The following is a 12,193-nucleotide window of genomic DNA, read 5'->3' on the forward strand; positions in this document are numbered from 1 at the left end:
CCCCTCACGAAACGGGAAAGTGGTAATGACGTGACGCAGCAAACGACGGTGTGGGTGTCAAAAAATACGGCGAGACGGGGACGGGGATTGCCAATTTAAACAAAGGACTTAATTTTTAGCTAAATTTAATCGATGTACGTTTGCTAATTTTTTGTTGTTGCGTGTGTATTAGTGAATTCAAGGATCCAAGTGTTACTGGTCTAGGCGCAACGTAATGTAAGATGTGAAATCTGTGTATAGACATACATACATATATCATCATAAGTGTAGACACATTCATACAAACCTTACTTCAATTTTCTTAGCAATTGAAAGTTACACACATAAAAGTGTGTAATTGCAGTAAATAAGCATTAAAGTCTACACAATATTTTTGCGATTCAATCCCCATTTTTTCCATACCAATTATGTATGTACGTACATATGAATCTATGTACATACATATGTACATATAATACATACATATGTATGTACACAGCTCTAAGTTATGAGTGTTTGCAAATGCAACTGAAGTTTTTTGTCAGCTTGTTTATTTTCACTGCTTCTCTTTTCTCCATTTTTAACAGCTGGAACAGCGACCGGTAAAGAACGCGGTTAAAATACGAAATAATGGAGACAGGACAAGAGAAAGCTAGGTAAGTCAATCGAAAAGTTGTAGTTCTAGGCAGACAAGGACTATGTGCATCGTTCGATCTGTACTACCAACAATTTCTAAAGTTTCATGTACAACATATGTATGTATGTGAATAAAAATATGTATCTATGCAATAAAATTTGTTTTGAAATGCATAAACACAATATGTATACTGTATAAGTGTTTTTTTATTTCAGTAATGAATACTCAAACAATTTTGTCCATTTCGAGTGTTGTCAATAAACCATTTATTGTTATCTTTCCTCGAAAAAAAATTTACTCGTTTTAAAATAAGAATGCATGTCAAAATAAGTATATTTCAGTTTTACCTCAATATCTATTTCATAATATTCTGTGGCGGTCAGTATCGACTATATGCATATATCTAATTATATCTGACTTAACTTTTTAGGTACTCACGAGCAGATTTATTGGCCCTGCGATACGAGGGAAATGCCCGGCAGCGTCCAAGCTGTTCCAACCAGACTGAGCTGCAAACTCTTGGTTTTTGGAAAAACGGAGTGCTTTCTGGTGGCGGTGGAGGAAGTGGTTGTGGTATCAGCAGTAGCAGTTATGGAAATAGTTGTTTGTCACCAGAAACTGATAATTCAAGCCTAAGCAGCTCTAACAATGGACTAAACAGCTCGCGACGAGCACTGCGGAATCGAGAACGTGCGAATACCTATTATCAACGCTTTGCCCCCAATGATTCTCAATTGGGGTGCGAGGATAGGGAAAGAGATAGAGACAGAGACAGAGAGAGGGAAAGGGATACACAGTCAGCTAATAACATTTTAACTCCATCTTTCAAGTCGTCCAGTATTGATCATAGAAGCATTTCCTCATCGCATTTAATGCCGGCATTTGCCAAACGTCGATTCGCAGCAGCTGCAGAGAGCAACGAACTGACTACTAACAATGCAAATTCTGACGACTTTTTAAGCGGAGTGGAGCGAAATGGCACTCCGACTCTATTGAATAAGGAATCAAAGCGAAACTCACTTGTTTCACCTGTTCCGAAAGGCAGCGGTGGCTGTGACAATGAACATTCTTTAGCATCCTCGCCAACATACTCATCAGCTCGCCATGAGCGTCGTATTGGCAGTGGTCGACTTTTGCCTCGGAGCGATAACTGGGAGTTTAAAAAACAGGAGACTGACACGGACTCCGCCGTGGTAGAAAGAGAGAAGGACAGGGAGAGACCTCATAATGGAAGCATGTTACAAAATTCGAATCAACAGAGTCAGCGCACATTTAGTGGCAGGCAAAATGACCGTGAATTTTGTGGGGATCGTGATCAACGTCGTTCCCAATACGAAGGTAAAAGGCCACTTGATAGACCAACTGGTGTAGGGAATACTACTGGTTCGGGTGCAGTCGGAGGATTAGGCGGTCGGCGAACTTCAAATAAAGACAAATTCAGTTTCAATGACGTGGGTCGTGGAAAACGCGGCTCCGTATACCACCAAATGCAAGACAGACATCACAAAGAGCCAGAATGGTTCAGTGCAGGTCCCACATCCCAATTGGAAACTATTGATTTGCATGGGTTTGATGATTTGGAAAACAGTAATGAGTCGCGGACCTCCGATTCCAAAAAAGAAAGAGTTACTAATGCACTGCCGATAGATACCGATACGCAACTTGATCAGGAAACTATGTCAAAAAATAGTAGCAGTGGAAGCTTAAATTTATTGGAATCAAAAACGAGTGACGATTTGAAAGATGTCGACATGAACACCCAAGAAGCCGGAAATTTTACGCTGAGTCAAAAAGAGTCGGAGCAGTTGACAAAACACCAACATCCAGCAAATCCAGAAATGGAATTTAACTTCGACGCTTTTCTTAGTTTGGATCCAATGGATAATTCGTTGATTGTAAGTGAAAGAATGGATTACCACAAAAACAAAGACCAATTCAGTTTGTTTTTTTGTACCCTCAGGGCAATGATGCTGATATGCCCGGCGCGGAAATCGGCGGATTTGGAAAGTCTCGCTTCTCACGATGGTTTGGACCGAATGAATCAACAAAAAATAACAATGAAGAGTCCCCAAAAATACGAGAAGCGAATACACCGGATATACATGGTAAACTAACTAAATTGTTTCACAAACATGGTATGACTTACAGTTGACCCCTCTGCAGGTATTCCTAGTGTTAAAGACTTGGAAGCACAAATGACTAAAGTTGACCTCCACACTGCAATGGCTATGCCGCCGCAGTCAGTATCGCATGTAGAAAAGCCAGTCGCTCGGGATACCGAGGCTTTTAAAAAACTTTTACAACAGTTAGGCGCCCAAAACATGCAGCAGGGACACGAGCAAGATGCTGCCACTGATTTGTTTCAAATGATGAGAGCTCCGAATGCCATTCCTCGGAATGCTCATCAATTGAATCATCCTCATCTAATAGATGCTCATCAAAACTTTGCGGTGCGTACGGACGAAGACGTTCATCAGTTCCTCCAGCAGCAGCAGCATCAGCAGCAGCGCTTGAAACTATCAGAAGGCCTTCCGCCGAATCGAATTGTTGAATCAGTTGCACCTCAACAACACAACTCAGTGCATGGGCCAACACCAAACATACATGTGCAAACACAAAAACGAATGGAGATCCAGCACTTGGTTCAAAGTAAGTATTAATGAGAAGGAATATTAGTTTTGGGTTTGAGTGTTGATTGTGTTTTTGTGATCTCTTTTTGTAATTAGGTATTTTCCGTGGAGATATTTCTTTGGAGTTTTTAGAAAAAGAACTGATTAATCCTAATACTACGGCTCACACAAAGGACGTTATTGCAGCTGTTTTTCGTGAATGTTCAAATGCCAGAAGGAATTCTATGCCACCAAAACAAACATATCAGAATGATGTGATCGGTGGTCACTCAAATATAAATACGGCACATCCATCCTATCATCAAACGTTGGGCCCAAACATTTCAGAAGGTATGAAGTCAAATTTTTACAAAATAAATAATGCAGCTTTTATATCTGTAAAAGCCAAGGTGTCTTTAAAAAGACTGAAGATAGTGGGTCTAGACGACATCATTCAGCTTAAATGACTGTAGAAGCAATTCTATCGGACAAAGGACCCAAGATATCGGGTCTAGGAAGCATAACGAGCTTTCATGTCTGTAGAAGCCAAGGTGTCTGTCCAAAAACCGAAGACAGTCGGTCTAGAAGACATCATTAAGTTTTTATGGCTATAGAAAATAGGTCATCGGACACAGGACTCAATATAGTGGGTCTAGGACTCATAATACATATCTACCGTTTCTATGCACTAAGAGTAGGCTCATTTAATGTAGGATAAAGATACATTGATGTGTACATACAGGGGATTATGTCACCATTTCAGCCGGAAAAAACTCTTTTTATGCGATTATTACTAAACAAATGCACGTAGTAATATCAACATTTAATAAATCACATTACAAAAAGTGATAATACGCCGAACCCTGAACATTTGTAAATGGGAAAAGGCATAGCGTCATATCTCCTATCGGATGAGGACTATCCGAAGAAATTGAAAGACCAAGATTATCGCAATCAACCCTTGTTGCATTTGCCACATGCTCACGATGACAACACCGGCATCGTCAGATAAAATTAGTATCCACGTTAGTTTAATATAGCTTTTAATGCTCCTATGGGACCGTATGACTCTGATGCCACCAAACTTGGTAATTGCCTTACATAATAAATATTTTATAATTTAGGATAACTATATTAACTATTTGGCTGCCATATAAACCCAATATATCATGGCATTGAAATACCAAGATCTCGACAAAGCTTGGTGTATTTTTATACCCTTGCAGAGGGTATTATAAAATTGGTCAGATGTTTGTAACGCACAGAAGGAGACGTTTCCGACCCCATAAAGTATATATATTCTTGATCAGCATGAGAAGCTAAGTCGATATAGCCATGTCCGTCTGACCGTCTGTCCGTCGGTGCGTACGCGTTTTACTCAGCCATCTTAAGAGCTATCGGGATGAAATTTTTTTGGGAGCTTTTTTTTTACCCGGGTGAGATAAAGTATGAAAATCTTTGGGATCGGACTACTATATCATATAACTCTGGAACAAAAATTTTTGCAAAAATTGGAGTATCCCCATGAAATTTACCAATATAATAGAATTTGATATAAAATCTCAGATCCCAAAATTTGACCCTGATCGGATAAATAGAACACAAGTTACAGTCTATATAAATCGGTTCAATCGCTGCCGGCAGCTCTGCTTGCTGCCTACTACGTCATCATCAAATCAACAGAGCACATGCATACACACACAGACGCAACGCTACATAAACTGTATGTGTATGCGTGCGTTGCTTTGCTTAGGGAATGAGGGAAGAAGAAGAACAAATTGTACATAGTATGAAGAGTAAAATTGTTTTGTTTGTATATTAATGAATTGAGTTGCAGATAACAAATTTTGAACATGTGAAATTATTATTGTCAAGGACTGCAAGGGTATATAAACTTCGGCATAGCCGAATTTAACTTCTTTGATATTTAAGATATACTTCTTAACTGATGATCAAATTCGGATAATTCTGAAATTTAATATTAATGCTTTCAAGTGTAAGTGACACTGGGAACATATTCCACAAGACTGAAAAGATTTTACTCTCGTTTCACTTGCTTTACAACGACAAACTGTGACAATGACTCGGATTTAGCCGGATCTGATCATAGTTTTATGTAGATTCCACATAAATAGAAAAGTCACAAACAGTGACAACCACATTTTCATAAAAATTTTGTGGAGATATGAATTATTTGGTAACATTTTTATACCCTTGCAGAGGGTATTATAAAATTGGTCAGATGCTTGTAACGCACAGAAGGAGACGTTTCCGACCCCATAAAGTATATATATTTCTGATCAGCATGAGAAGCGGAGTCGATATAGCCATGTCCGTCTGTCCGTCCGTGCGTATGCGTTTTATTCAGCCACCTTAAGAGATATCGAGCTGAAATTTTTTTTCTGTGCTTTTTATTACTCTGGCGGAGATCAAGTATGAGAATTATCAGGATCGGACTACTATATCATATAGCTCCAAAGAACATGTAAAATTGTTATTGCCAAGGACTGCAAGGGTATATAAACTTCTGCATAGCCGATGTTAGCTTCTTTGATATTTTTTATTAGAAGTAAATCAGTATTGCTTTTATTTTGAACTGTTCATATATGTACATACATATGTATGTACATATTTCGATTCGTGAAAGCGCATTTCAAATAAGTTACTTTGTGCTCAATGGACGTCAACAAACTATGCACACAAACGATATTAGACAATATTAGTTTTAATATCCTGTATATTTTCAAACAAAGTTCGGGGTAAACAATCAAGGCACACAGAAGCAATTTTGTTTAAATTAATATTCTTATTTAAATATATTAACGTCATGCTCATTTTCGTTACATTCTCAGAGCTATTTACGCCCAACTTACCTTCAAACCCGAACATGAATCATCACATTCGGCATAGTAATTCACCGACGCCTTTGGCTTTTACACCGACGTCTGTATTAAGAAAGATGACAGCGGATAAGGATACGCCACCACTGCATAATAGTCCAGGCAATCAACAGCAACAGAAGCATCAACAGTATCACCAATATCAAGCACAGGTTACCAAACCCATTGCGTCGCACCACATGCTAATGGAATCACAACAGATGCCGGCGATCAACTTGCAGCCTCGCATGATATTAGGCGGTGGAGGCACTTATGCCCCTAACCCAAATAGTCCACAAGTTTCTCCAAAACTGCTTCCTCATCCACGAAACCAGCAACAACCACAACCACAACAGATAAAATGGCCTACTGGTAATATTCAAGCTCCGCATACTATAAAGTCATTTGGTAAGTGAATATACATACATATACGTTTTAAAGTCCCATCTGTGTAAGCCTTTCCTTTTAATGCCATACCTAGGGCGGCCTATATTAAAAGGAACTTTGAATTCTGCACCGGTCCAACAGGCCGCACAGCCAGTGGCGGCCTTTGCATCTAAAATTGAGTTACAAAGACTCTCTGAAGGAATCTCCCAAATACCACAGCACCACCAATTTGTGCAACAGGCCCAGTCGCGTCAAACAGCAAGACAGCCAAGACAAATGGCACATATGGATTTGCATCGTCAACACAATCAACCTGGTATGAGAGAAACCAAAAAGAGTTTAAATAGTCGTGTCGAATAAATTAACCTTTACGTTCTTTTTACTTCAAGGACCTAGCGACAGTTCCGAATGTGTGAATGTAATACAGAACAATGGTCTTGGTGCCATAAACTACCACAGAGATGACCGATTACCATCCACCACAAATCAGTTGGCTCAATGGTTCTCACCAGAACTCCTTGCCAAAGCCTCGGCTGGAAAGTTGCCGCTTTTGAATATGAACCAAGCACTGAGCTTGGAAGAATTCGAACGAAGAATTCAACATTCCTCGGCCACTGTGCACAATTAATTTCATGCTTTAACTCATTCTTCAGATACTAAATTAAAAACAAACAAAAAAAACGAAGGAAATTAAAAGTCTTGCTACTTATTACAATGATTTTCGCCAAAAACATGCCGACTCTTGTATGTAGTCTGAGAACTCATCAAGATCATGTTTAGCGCCACTATGGTAGTTAAATTAAAACATTTGAACTTAAATTATCGAAAAATTGTAGTTGACTATATTGTAAAAAAGTCCTATTTTACTGTAAATAATAAAGTATTTAGTAAGCCATCAACTTATTTTTTCTCAGTTGAAATACTGTTGCGAATTCAATGATACCAGAAGAGAGAACACAAATTTATGATTTTTGTATTTTTTATTTTATACTTTAAAAATTAAAATGATACGAATATTCACGGAGACCAAAACTTCGATTTTATAATGGTAAGCGTACACACAATTTATTCTAACAGCTTTGACAGTTAAGACTCTGCAGAAATTGTATTTTATATGTTATATTTTTTAAGCTTGTAAAAATTCTTGATGTCGAAGTACAGGGTTTAATTTAAAATTTTCGAACCTGGACCTTGGGATAAATGCGAATGCCCATTCATCTTAGTGCTGTGCATATTCTGACTATATTTTGTTTTTAGTGGTGTTGATAACGATTGGAGTTGATATTCAACAAGCACCGTTACCTGGTTTTGAAAAATGTTAAGCGATGCTTGTCTTTAATAATAGCCTCTCGCCTATATTAACTATTAGGTGGGTAAACTACGTCTAATGCTAACTGCATAAAGGACACAACAGAATGGGGATCTCTGGGTATGTGTATATATGTAGTTATGTATTGCCCACAGCTACGGTGCAGGCTAAATAGATTTAATATAGTTTAGAATATTTAGAAATATTTAATACATTTTTAATTTGGTCGAATATTAACTCTTCGAAACGATTTTCTCATTCATTCGTTTGTCACAGATTATCTGGGATGTTGTAACGAACAGTTTTTGGAGCTTTCAATGACCTTAACAAAGGAATTTTAAAGAAATTTGTCCGCGATTCAAGACTTTTGGCCTTTTTATATGTAATATTAGTGCTAACTATTGAATTACCCATGCATAGAAATAATGTCAACTCAACAATTAACTAATTCTTCTATTGATTGAAAACTTCTAGTGAACGACAATGATATTGCATTTGATAGTTCTCCTGATGGTGTGGTGGGCTTCCGTGCTGTTTTTCTAAGGAATGTGGATATAACTTGATCTTAAACTAGTTTAACTAGATTCATTTTAGCCCATCTAGTTCTGACTAAGAATATTCTTTTCCCATCTCTTAAACTTAGAGGGTTTTCAATCGACTTATACATATTTAGCAACAGATAAAGCTTCATGTTCCTTAATGTGACCAAACCCCCTATTGAGTTCAGGAGTTCCCTTCATCCTCAGCTTTAATGCAGGCTGAATCTCCAGAGCAATCGCATTCGGCCATGACAGTACCTCCGACTAAGCCAATATCTCCATCGTTGCCATTATGCACAATAGCCGCTGGGTCGCGACTGGTAGTCGGACTGTCCCGGCTCTCATTTTGCGAAGGGGAGGGTCGCTCACTTGATGTGGCTGTTACCGTTGCTGCACCCGCGGCTGCTGGCGTTACGTTGCCTGGACCTTGGGTCCGACTGTATCCGGAACTGGTCGGCACACCGCCGTGGGCCCCCGTCGTTGCTGAACGCCGATATACTGTACTGTTCATCGTCAATTTCCGGACATTTTTATCAGGATGGAAGACTAGGATGTACACCTTGGGCGAATAAAGACAGACCAGTGCTACAGATGCACTAAGACTGATTGAGATGCATAACGTTGTAATTTGTATCTGTAAGCGCGATAATTAAATATTAAGAAATAGGTATCGGAGTTCCACCTGATTGGGATACAAACCTCATAGGAATTTCCCGTGCCAAAGTAGATGGGCACAAAAGCTAACCATATTATACATGTAGTGTACATAGTGAAGCCTATAAACTTTGACTCGTTGAAGTTTTCAGGAATTTTACGGGTCTTTATGGCATAGACGGTGCAGATCGTGATCAAAATCATATTATATAACTGCGAAAATAGAAATGACATGTCCTGAATCTTGCATTTGAGTATAACTTCACTGCGATCGGGATAATAGAAACGTGTACCGGGAGGTTCGACGATCATCCAAATCATAGTTATTAACACCTGGATTGCTGTGGGATGATAAATTAAGATTGTGTTTCGGCTCTGGCCTTAAATATAATTCTTACCAATTAGAGTTGATGTGATGACTACCTGCGATTGCGGGCTGATGTACTTTAGCCGTTGCGCCGACTTTGACGCGGAATGGAAGATTCGTGATATGCGATTTGTTTTTGTCAGTAACGCACTATAGATGATAGAAAACCCAACACCAATGCCAAAGCGCTGCAGCACACAAGATCCAATAGTCGGCTTCGCGATAAGAGCAAAAGTGTTGCAGTAGCAGACCAAAATTCCAAAAAGGAGGGTATAGCTAAGTTCCCGTCCAGACGCTCGAACCAGAGGGGTGTCGTGATTCTTAGCAAACAGGACAATCACAATAATGGTCATCAAAATGCCGATAATAGCAATAGCCATGGGGACAAGGGCGAACAGCGAATTCCACCGCATGTATTGAATGTTCAAGCCAAAGCAGGATAGCTTATCTGGGTATGGCCAGAGTCCGGGACCGCAGTCCTTACAAGTAAACTCATCATAAACGTATTCGAAGGCCTCACAGCTATCGCATATCCAACAGCAGGTATCCCCCTGTTGTTTTTTTATCATACCAACGTCGCATGGCAGTGAGCACGCTGAAGTCGGTTGGTCGAGCTCCTTGTTGTTCCAGACAATGCTTTCCAAATTCATTTCAAGGCTGTTAAACCATTTTCCGATAACCTACCAGAATAAACTGAGTAAACAACTGTTTTCAATCGATCAATGGCTTAGCTTGCCTTATATTGATATCCTGAGGAGTTGTCCAGTCGTTGGTAGTTCAATATGTCATAGCGAGCCAGTCCATCACCTTGCCGATCGAACTTAACTTCGCTTCCGGCCAAATCTTGGGAGTTAAGTAAACAAATGGAGTTGACTTCTTAAGTAAAGTAATTGGCAAATACAAACCTATGAAAGACACATTCAGTAGATAGTTGTTATAAAAGTCTTTTCCATCATAGTTGGCCATATCTGAACATGCTTGAGAACTGCTGTCCACGGGTTTGCGAAACCATACGGACTCGCTTTGCTGGTGCTTCTGGTGGCTCTGATCGACTTGATCTTGGTGCATGCAACGGTCGTTGTGCAAGTTGTGTAGTGCGTGTGCGAAAGCGTAAACAGCGTCGACCACAAATTGAGTCTTTGACTCTTGTTCATATCTTCGGTATCGTACAAGATTAATTTAAGTAATTTGGCAAAAACCAATTTAACCAAGTAATTAAACTTACCCGACTTTCTCCGATAGCCTTAAATTTTCCTCACATGGCGTGTTAACCTTTTCGTTATCCACTCGTGAATCGTTAGTATTGATATTTGAAGACTCGGACTCGGAGGTAAGCACACAGTTAAATGTGTCCTCCCAGTACTCGGCAAACCAGGGATTTCGCTGATTTGTCTGAGGAGTCAGCTGCATCATATAGCGGTCAAAGTCCTCAATTATCTCTGATTGTAATTCAACAGTAATGGCTCCTTCAGCAATATCTTCCAGACCTTCTAACAGTTTTTGCTGCTTTCCCCAACCGTCGCTAGCGATCCAATGAAACGGCTGACCCAAATTGGCCCGCTTCGCTGCCTGCAGAATTCTTCGCGCGTCTTCTGCCCGAGTAAAGAGAACCACTCCACGGGCATTTGGTTTCTTTTGTAGCTTGCTAATAATTGCATCAAACACCTTATCGTCAGCCGCACTCGGTACCTTCTCAGCGGCGGCAATGCAAACGTGTCGTTCTGTTGCCTCTTTGTGAAAGGCTTCGATTCCGTATTCTCCATAAGATCCCTCTGAGTGAATTGTGGATACATATGACCAGTTCAGGTTTTTAATAATGTCAACTAGGGCTACTGACTGAAAGGTGTCAGGCGGTACAGTTCTCGCAAAGAGATCAAATCTAGACTTGTCAGATAAGGTTTTCGCTGTCGACGCAGGTGAGATTTGTGGTATGTGAAAGAGCCGCAATAAATTAGCGACCTGCAGTGATACCGAGCTATAGGAACCCCCAATCACCCCAAAGACAGGACCAGAAGATGAATTCTTCCTTAGCTGCGGACTAGATGTGTCTGAGCACTCGAAAGCGGAGGTATCCAAGTTGTTAAGAGAAGCTCGGACAAACTGAAGCGACTGATTCAAAGCGTATGTATCCCTTGAGCAGGTGTCAAGTATGTGGACGCCTATCGTAATCCCTGGCAGTAGATTGCTGTCATTATTTACGCGGTCCACAGCATACAGCATAGCCTCAAGCCTCTGCACTCCGCGGTTGTATACTTTAGGACCGCAAGGAGTGCCGTCCTGCTCCCCTTTTTCATGTACGGGAAACAGGCCGCCAAGTATGATGTCGCCATGTGATATCACAGAAACATCTTGCGATTGCGAAGTCGAGCGGGCTGCATCTAGGTCTGGCACTAGGAATAGGATCGCCAATATGATCATAATATATCCGACTGAGCTTGCGCGCAAGGTTCCTTTATACACCATTGAGCGCCCCATGCCTGATGCAATGCGGAGATGGAAAAGCGTTCTTTCTTTCACTGATTATGTATATGCTCCTAGTGATAAATTATCCATTCGTTGAATGCATTTAATATCGCAGAATGTGGAATCACACATTTTAACTATACTAGTCCGAGGCAACTGAAAAAACACATAGCAAATTAGTCGATGGAAATCATTTACGGATCTCTAATTCTTCTAGCGAAATATATTCCAAATGAACACTCAAAAGCATTAAATTTTATAAAATAGCAGTGAAATTTGGTGGCCTTAGCTTTTTTTTATTATTTCTCAAAAAATGCAGATAAGATAGGATCAAATAATTTTAAGACGGTAATTCTTCAATTCAATTAAA

At 39.9% G+C, this 12,193-nt stretch overlaps 2 protein-coding genes across 2 annotated transcripts; one reads left to right on the top strand and one right to left on the bottom strand.

The window, feature by feature from the left end:
* Window positions 1-7,390, top strand: 4E-T (eIF4E-Transporter). The gene is made up of 9 exons (XM_068295939.1): window positions 1-216; window positions 567-635; window positions 1,047-2,511; window positions 2,577-2,721; window positions 2,780-3,265; window positions 3,343-3,576; window positions 6,078-6,512; window positions 6,586-6,807; window positions 6,881-7,390. The coding sequence occupies exons 2-9, from the start codon at window positions 610-612 to the stop codon at window positions 7,117-7,119; spliced, it is 3,252 nt and encodes a 1,083-aa protein (XP_068152040.1). The 5' UTR covers window positions 1-216; window positions 567-609; the 3' UTR covers window positions 7,120-7,390.
* A 134-nt stretch (window positions 7,391-7,524) lies between these two features.
* On the bottom strand, window positions 7,525-11,742 carry mGluR (metabotropic Glutamate Receptor; the record flags this gene model as incomplete). Its single annotated transcript, XM_068296792.1, has 6 exons — window positions 7,525-8,973; window positions 9,039-9,334; window positions 9,392-10,040; window positions 10,097-10,203; window positions 10,266-10,516; window positions 10,586-11,742. Coding segments are annotated over 6 exons (2,910 nt in total), but the record flags the coding sequence as incomplete, so codon positions are not given.
* Window positions 11,743-12,193: the final 451 nt, after the last annotated feature.

The sequence above is a fragment of the Drosophila tropicalis genome, unplaced genomic scaffold (assembly GCF_018151085.1).
Source record: "Drosophila tropicalis isolate 14030-0801.00 unplaced genomic scaffold, ASM1815108v1 contig_859, whole genome shotgun sequence".
NCBI classification, from domain to species: Eukaryota; Metazoa; Arthropoda; class Insecta; order Diptera; family Drosophilidae; genus Drosophila; species Drosophila tropicalis.

Excerpts from the sequence above, each read along its gene's own strand:
- 4E-T (XM_068295939.1), top strand. The coding sequence starts at position 610 with ATGGAGACAGGACAAGAGAAAGCTAG. Across the intron at positions 2,512-2,576 it reads CAATGGATAATTCGTTGATT|GGCAATGATGCTGATATGCC; the intron begins GTAAGTGAAAGA and ends TTGTACCCTCAG. Across the intron at positions 2,722-2,779 it reads GAATACACCGGATATACATG|GTATTCCTAGTGTTAAAGAC; the intron begins GTAAACTAACTA and ends ACCCCTCTGCAG.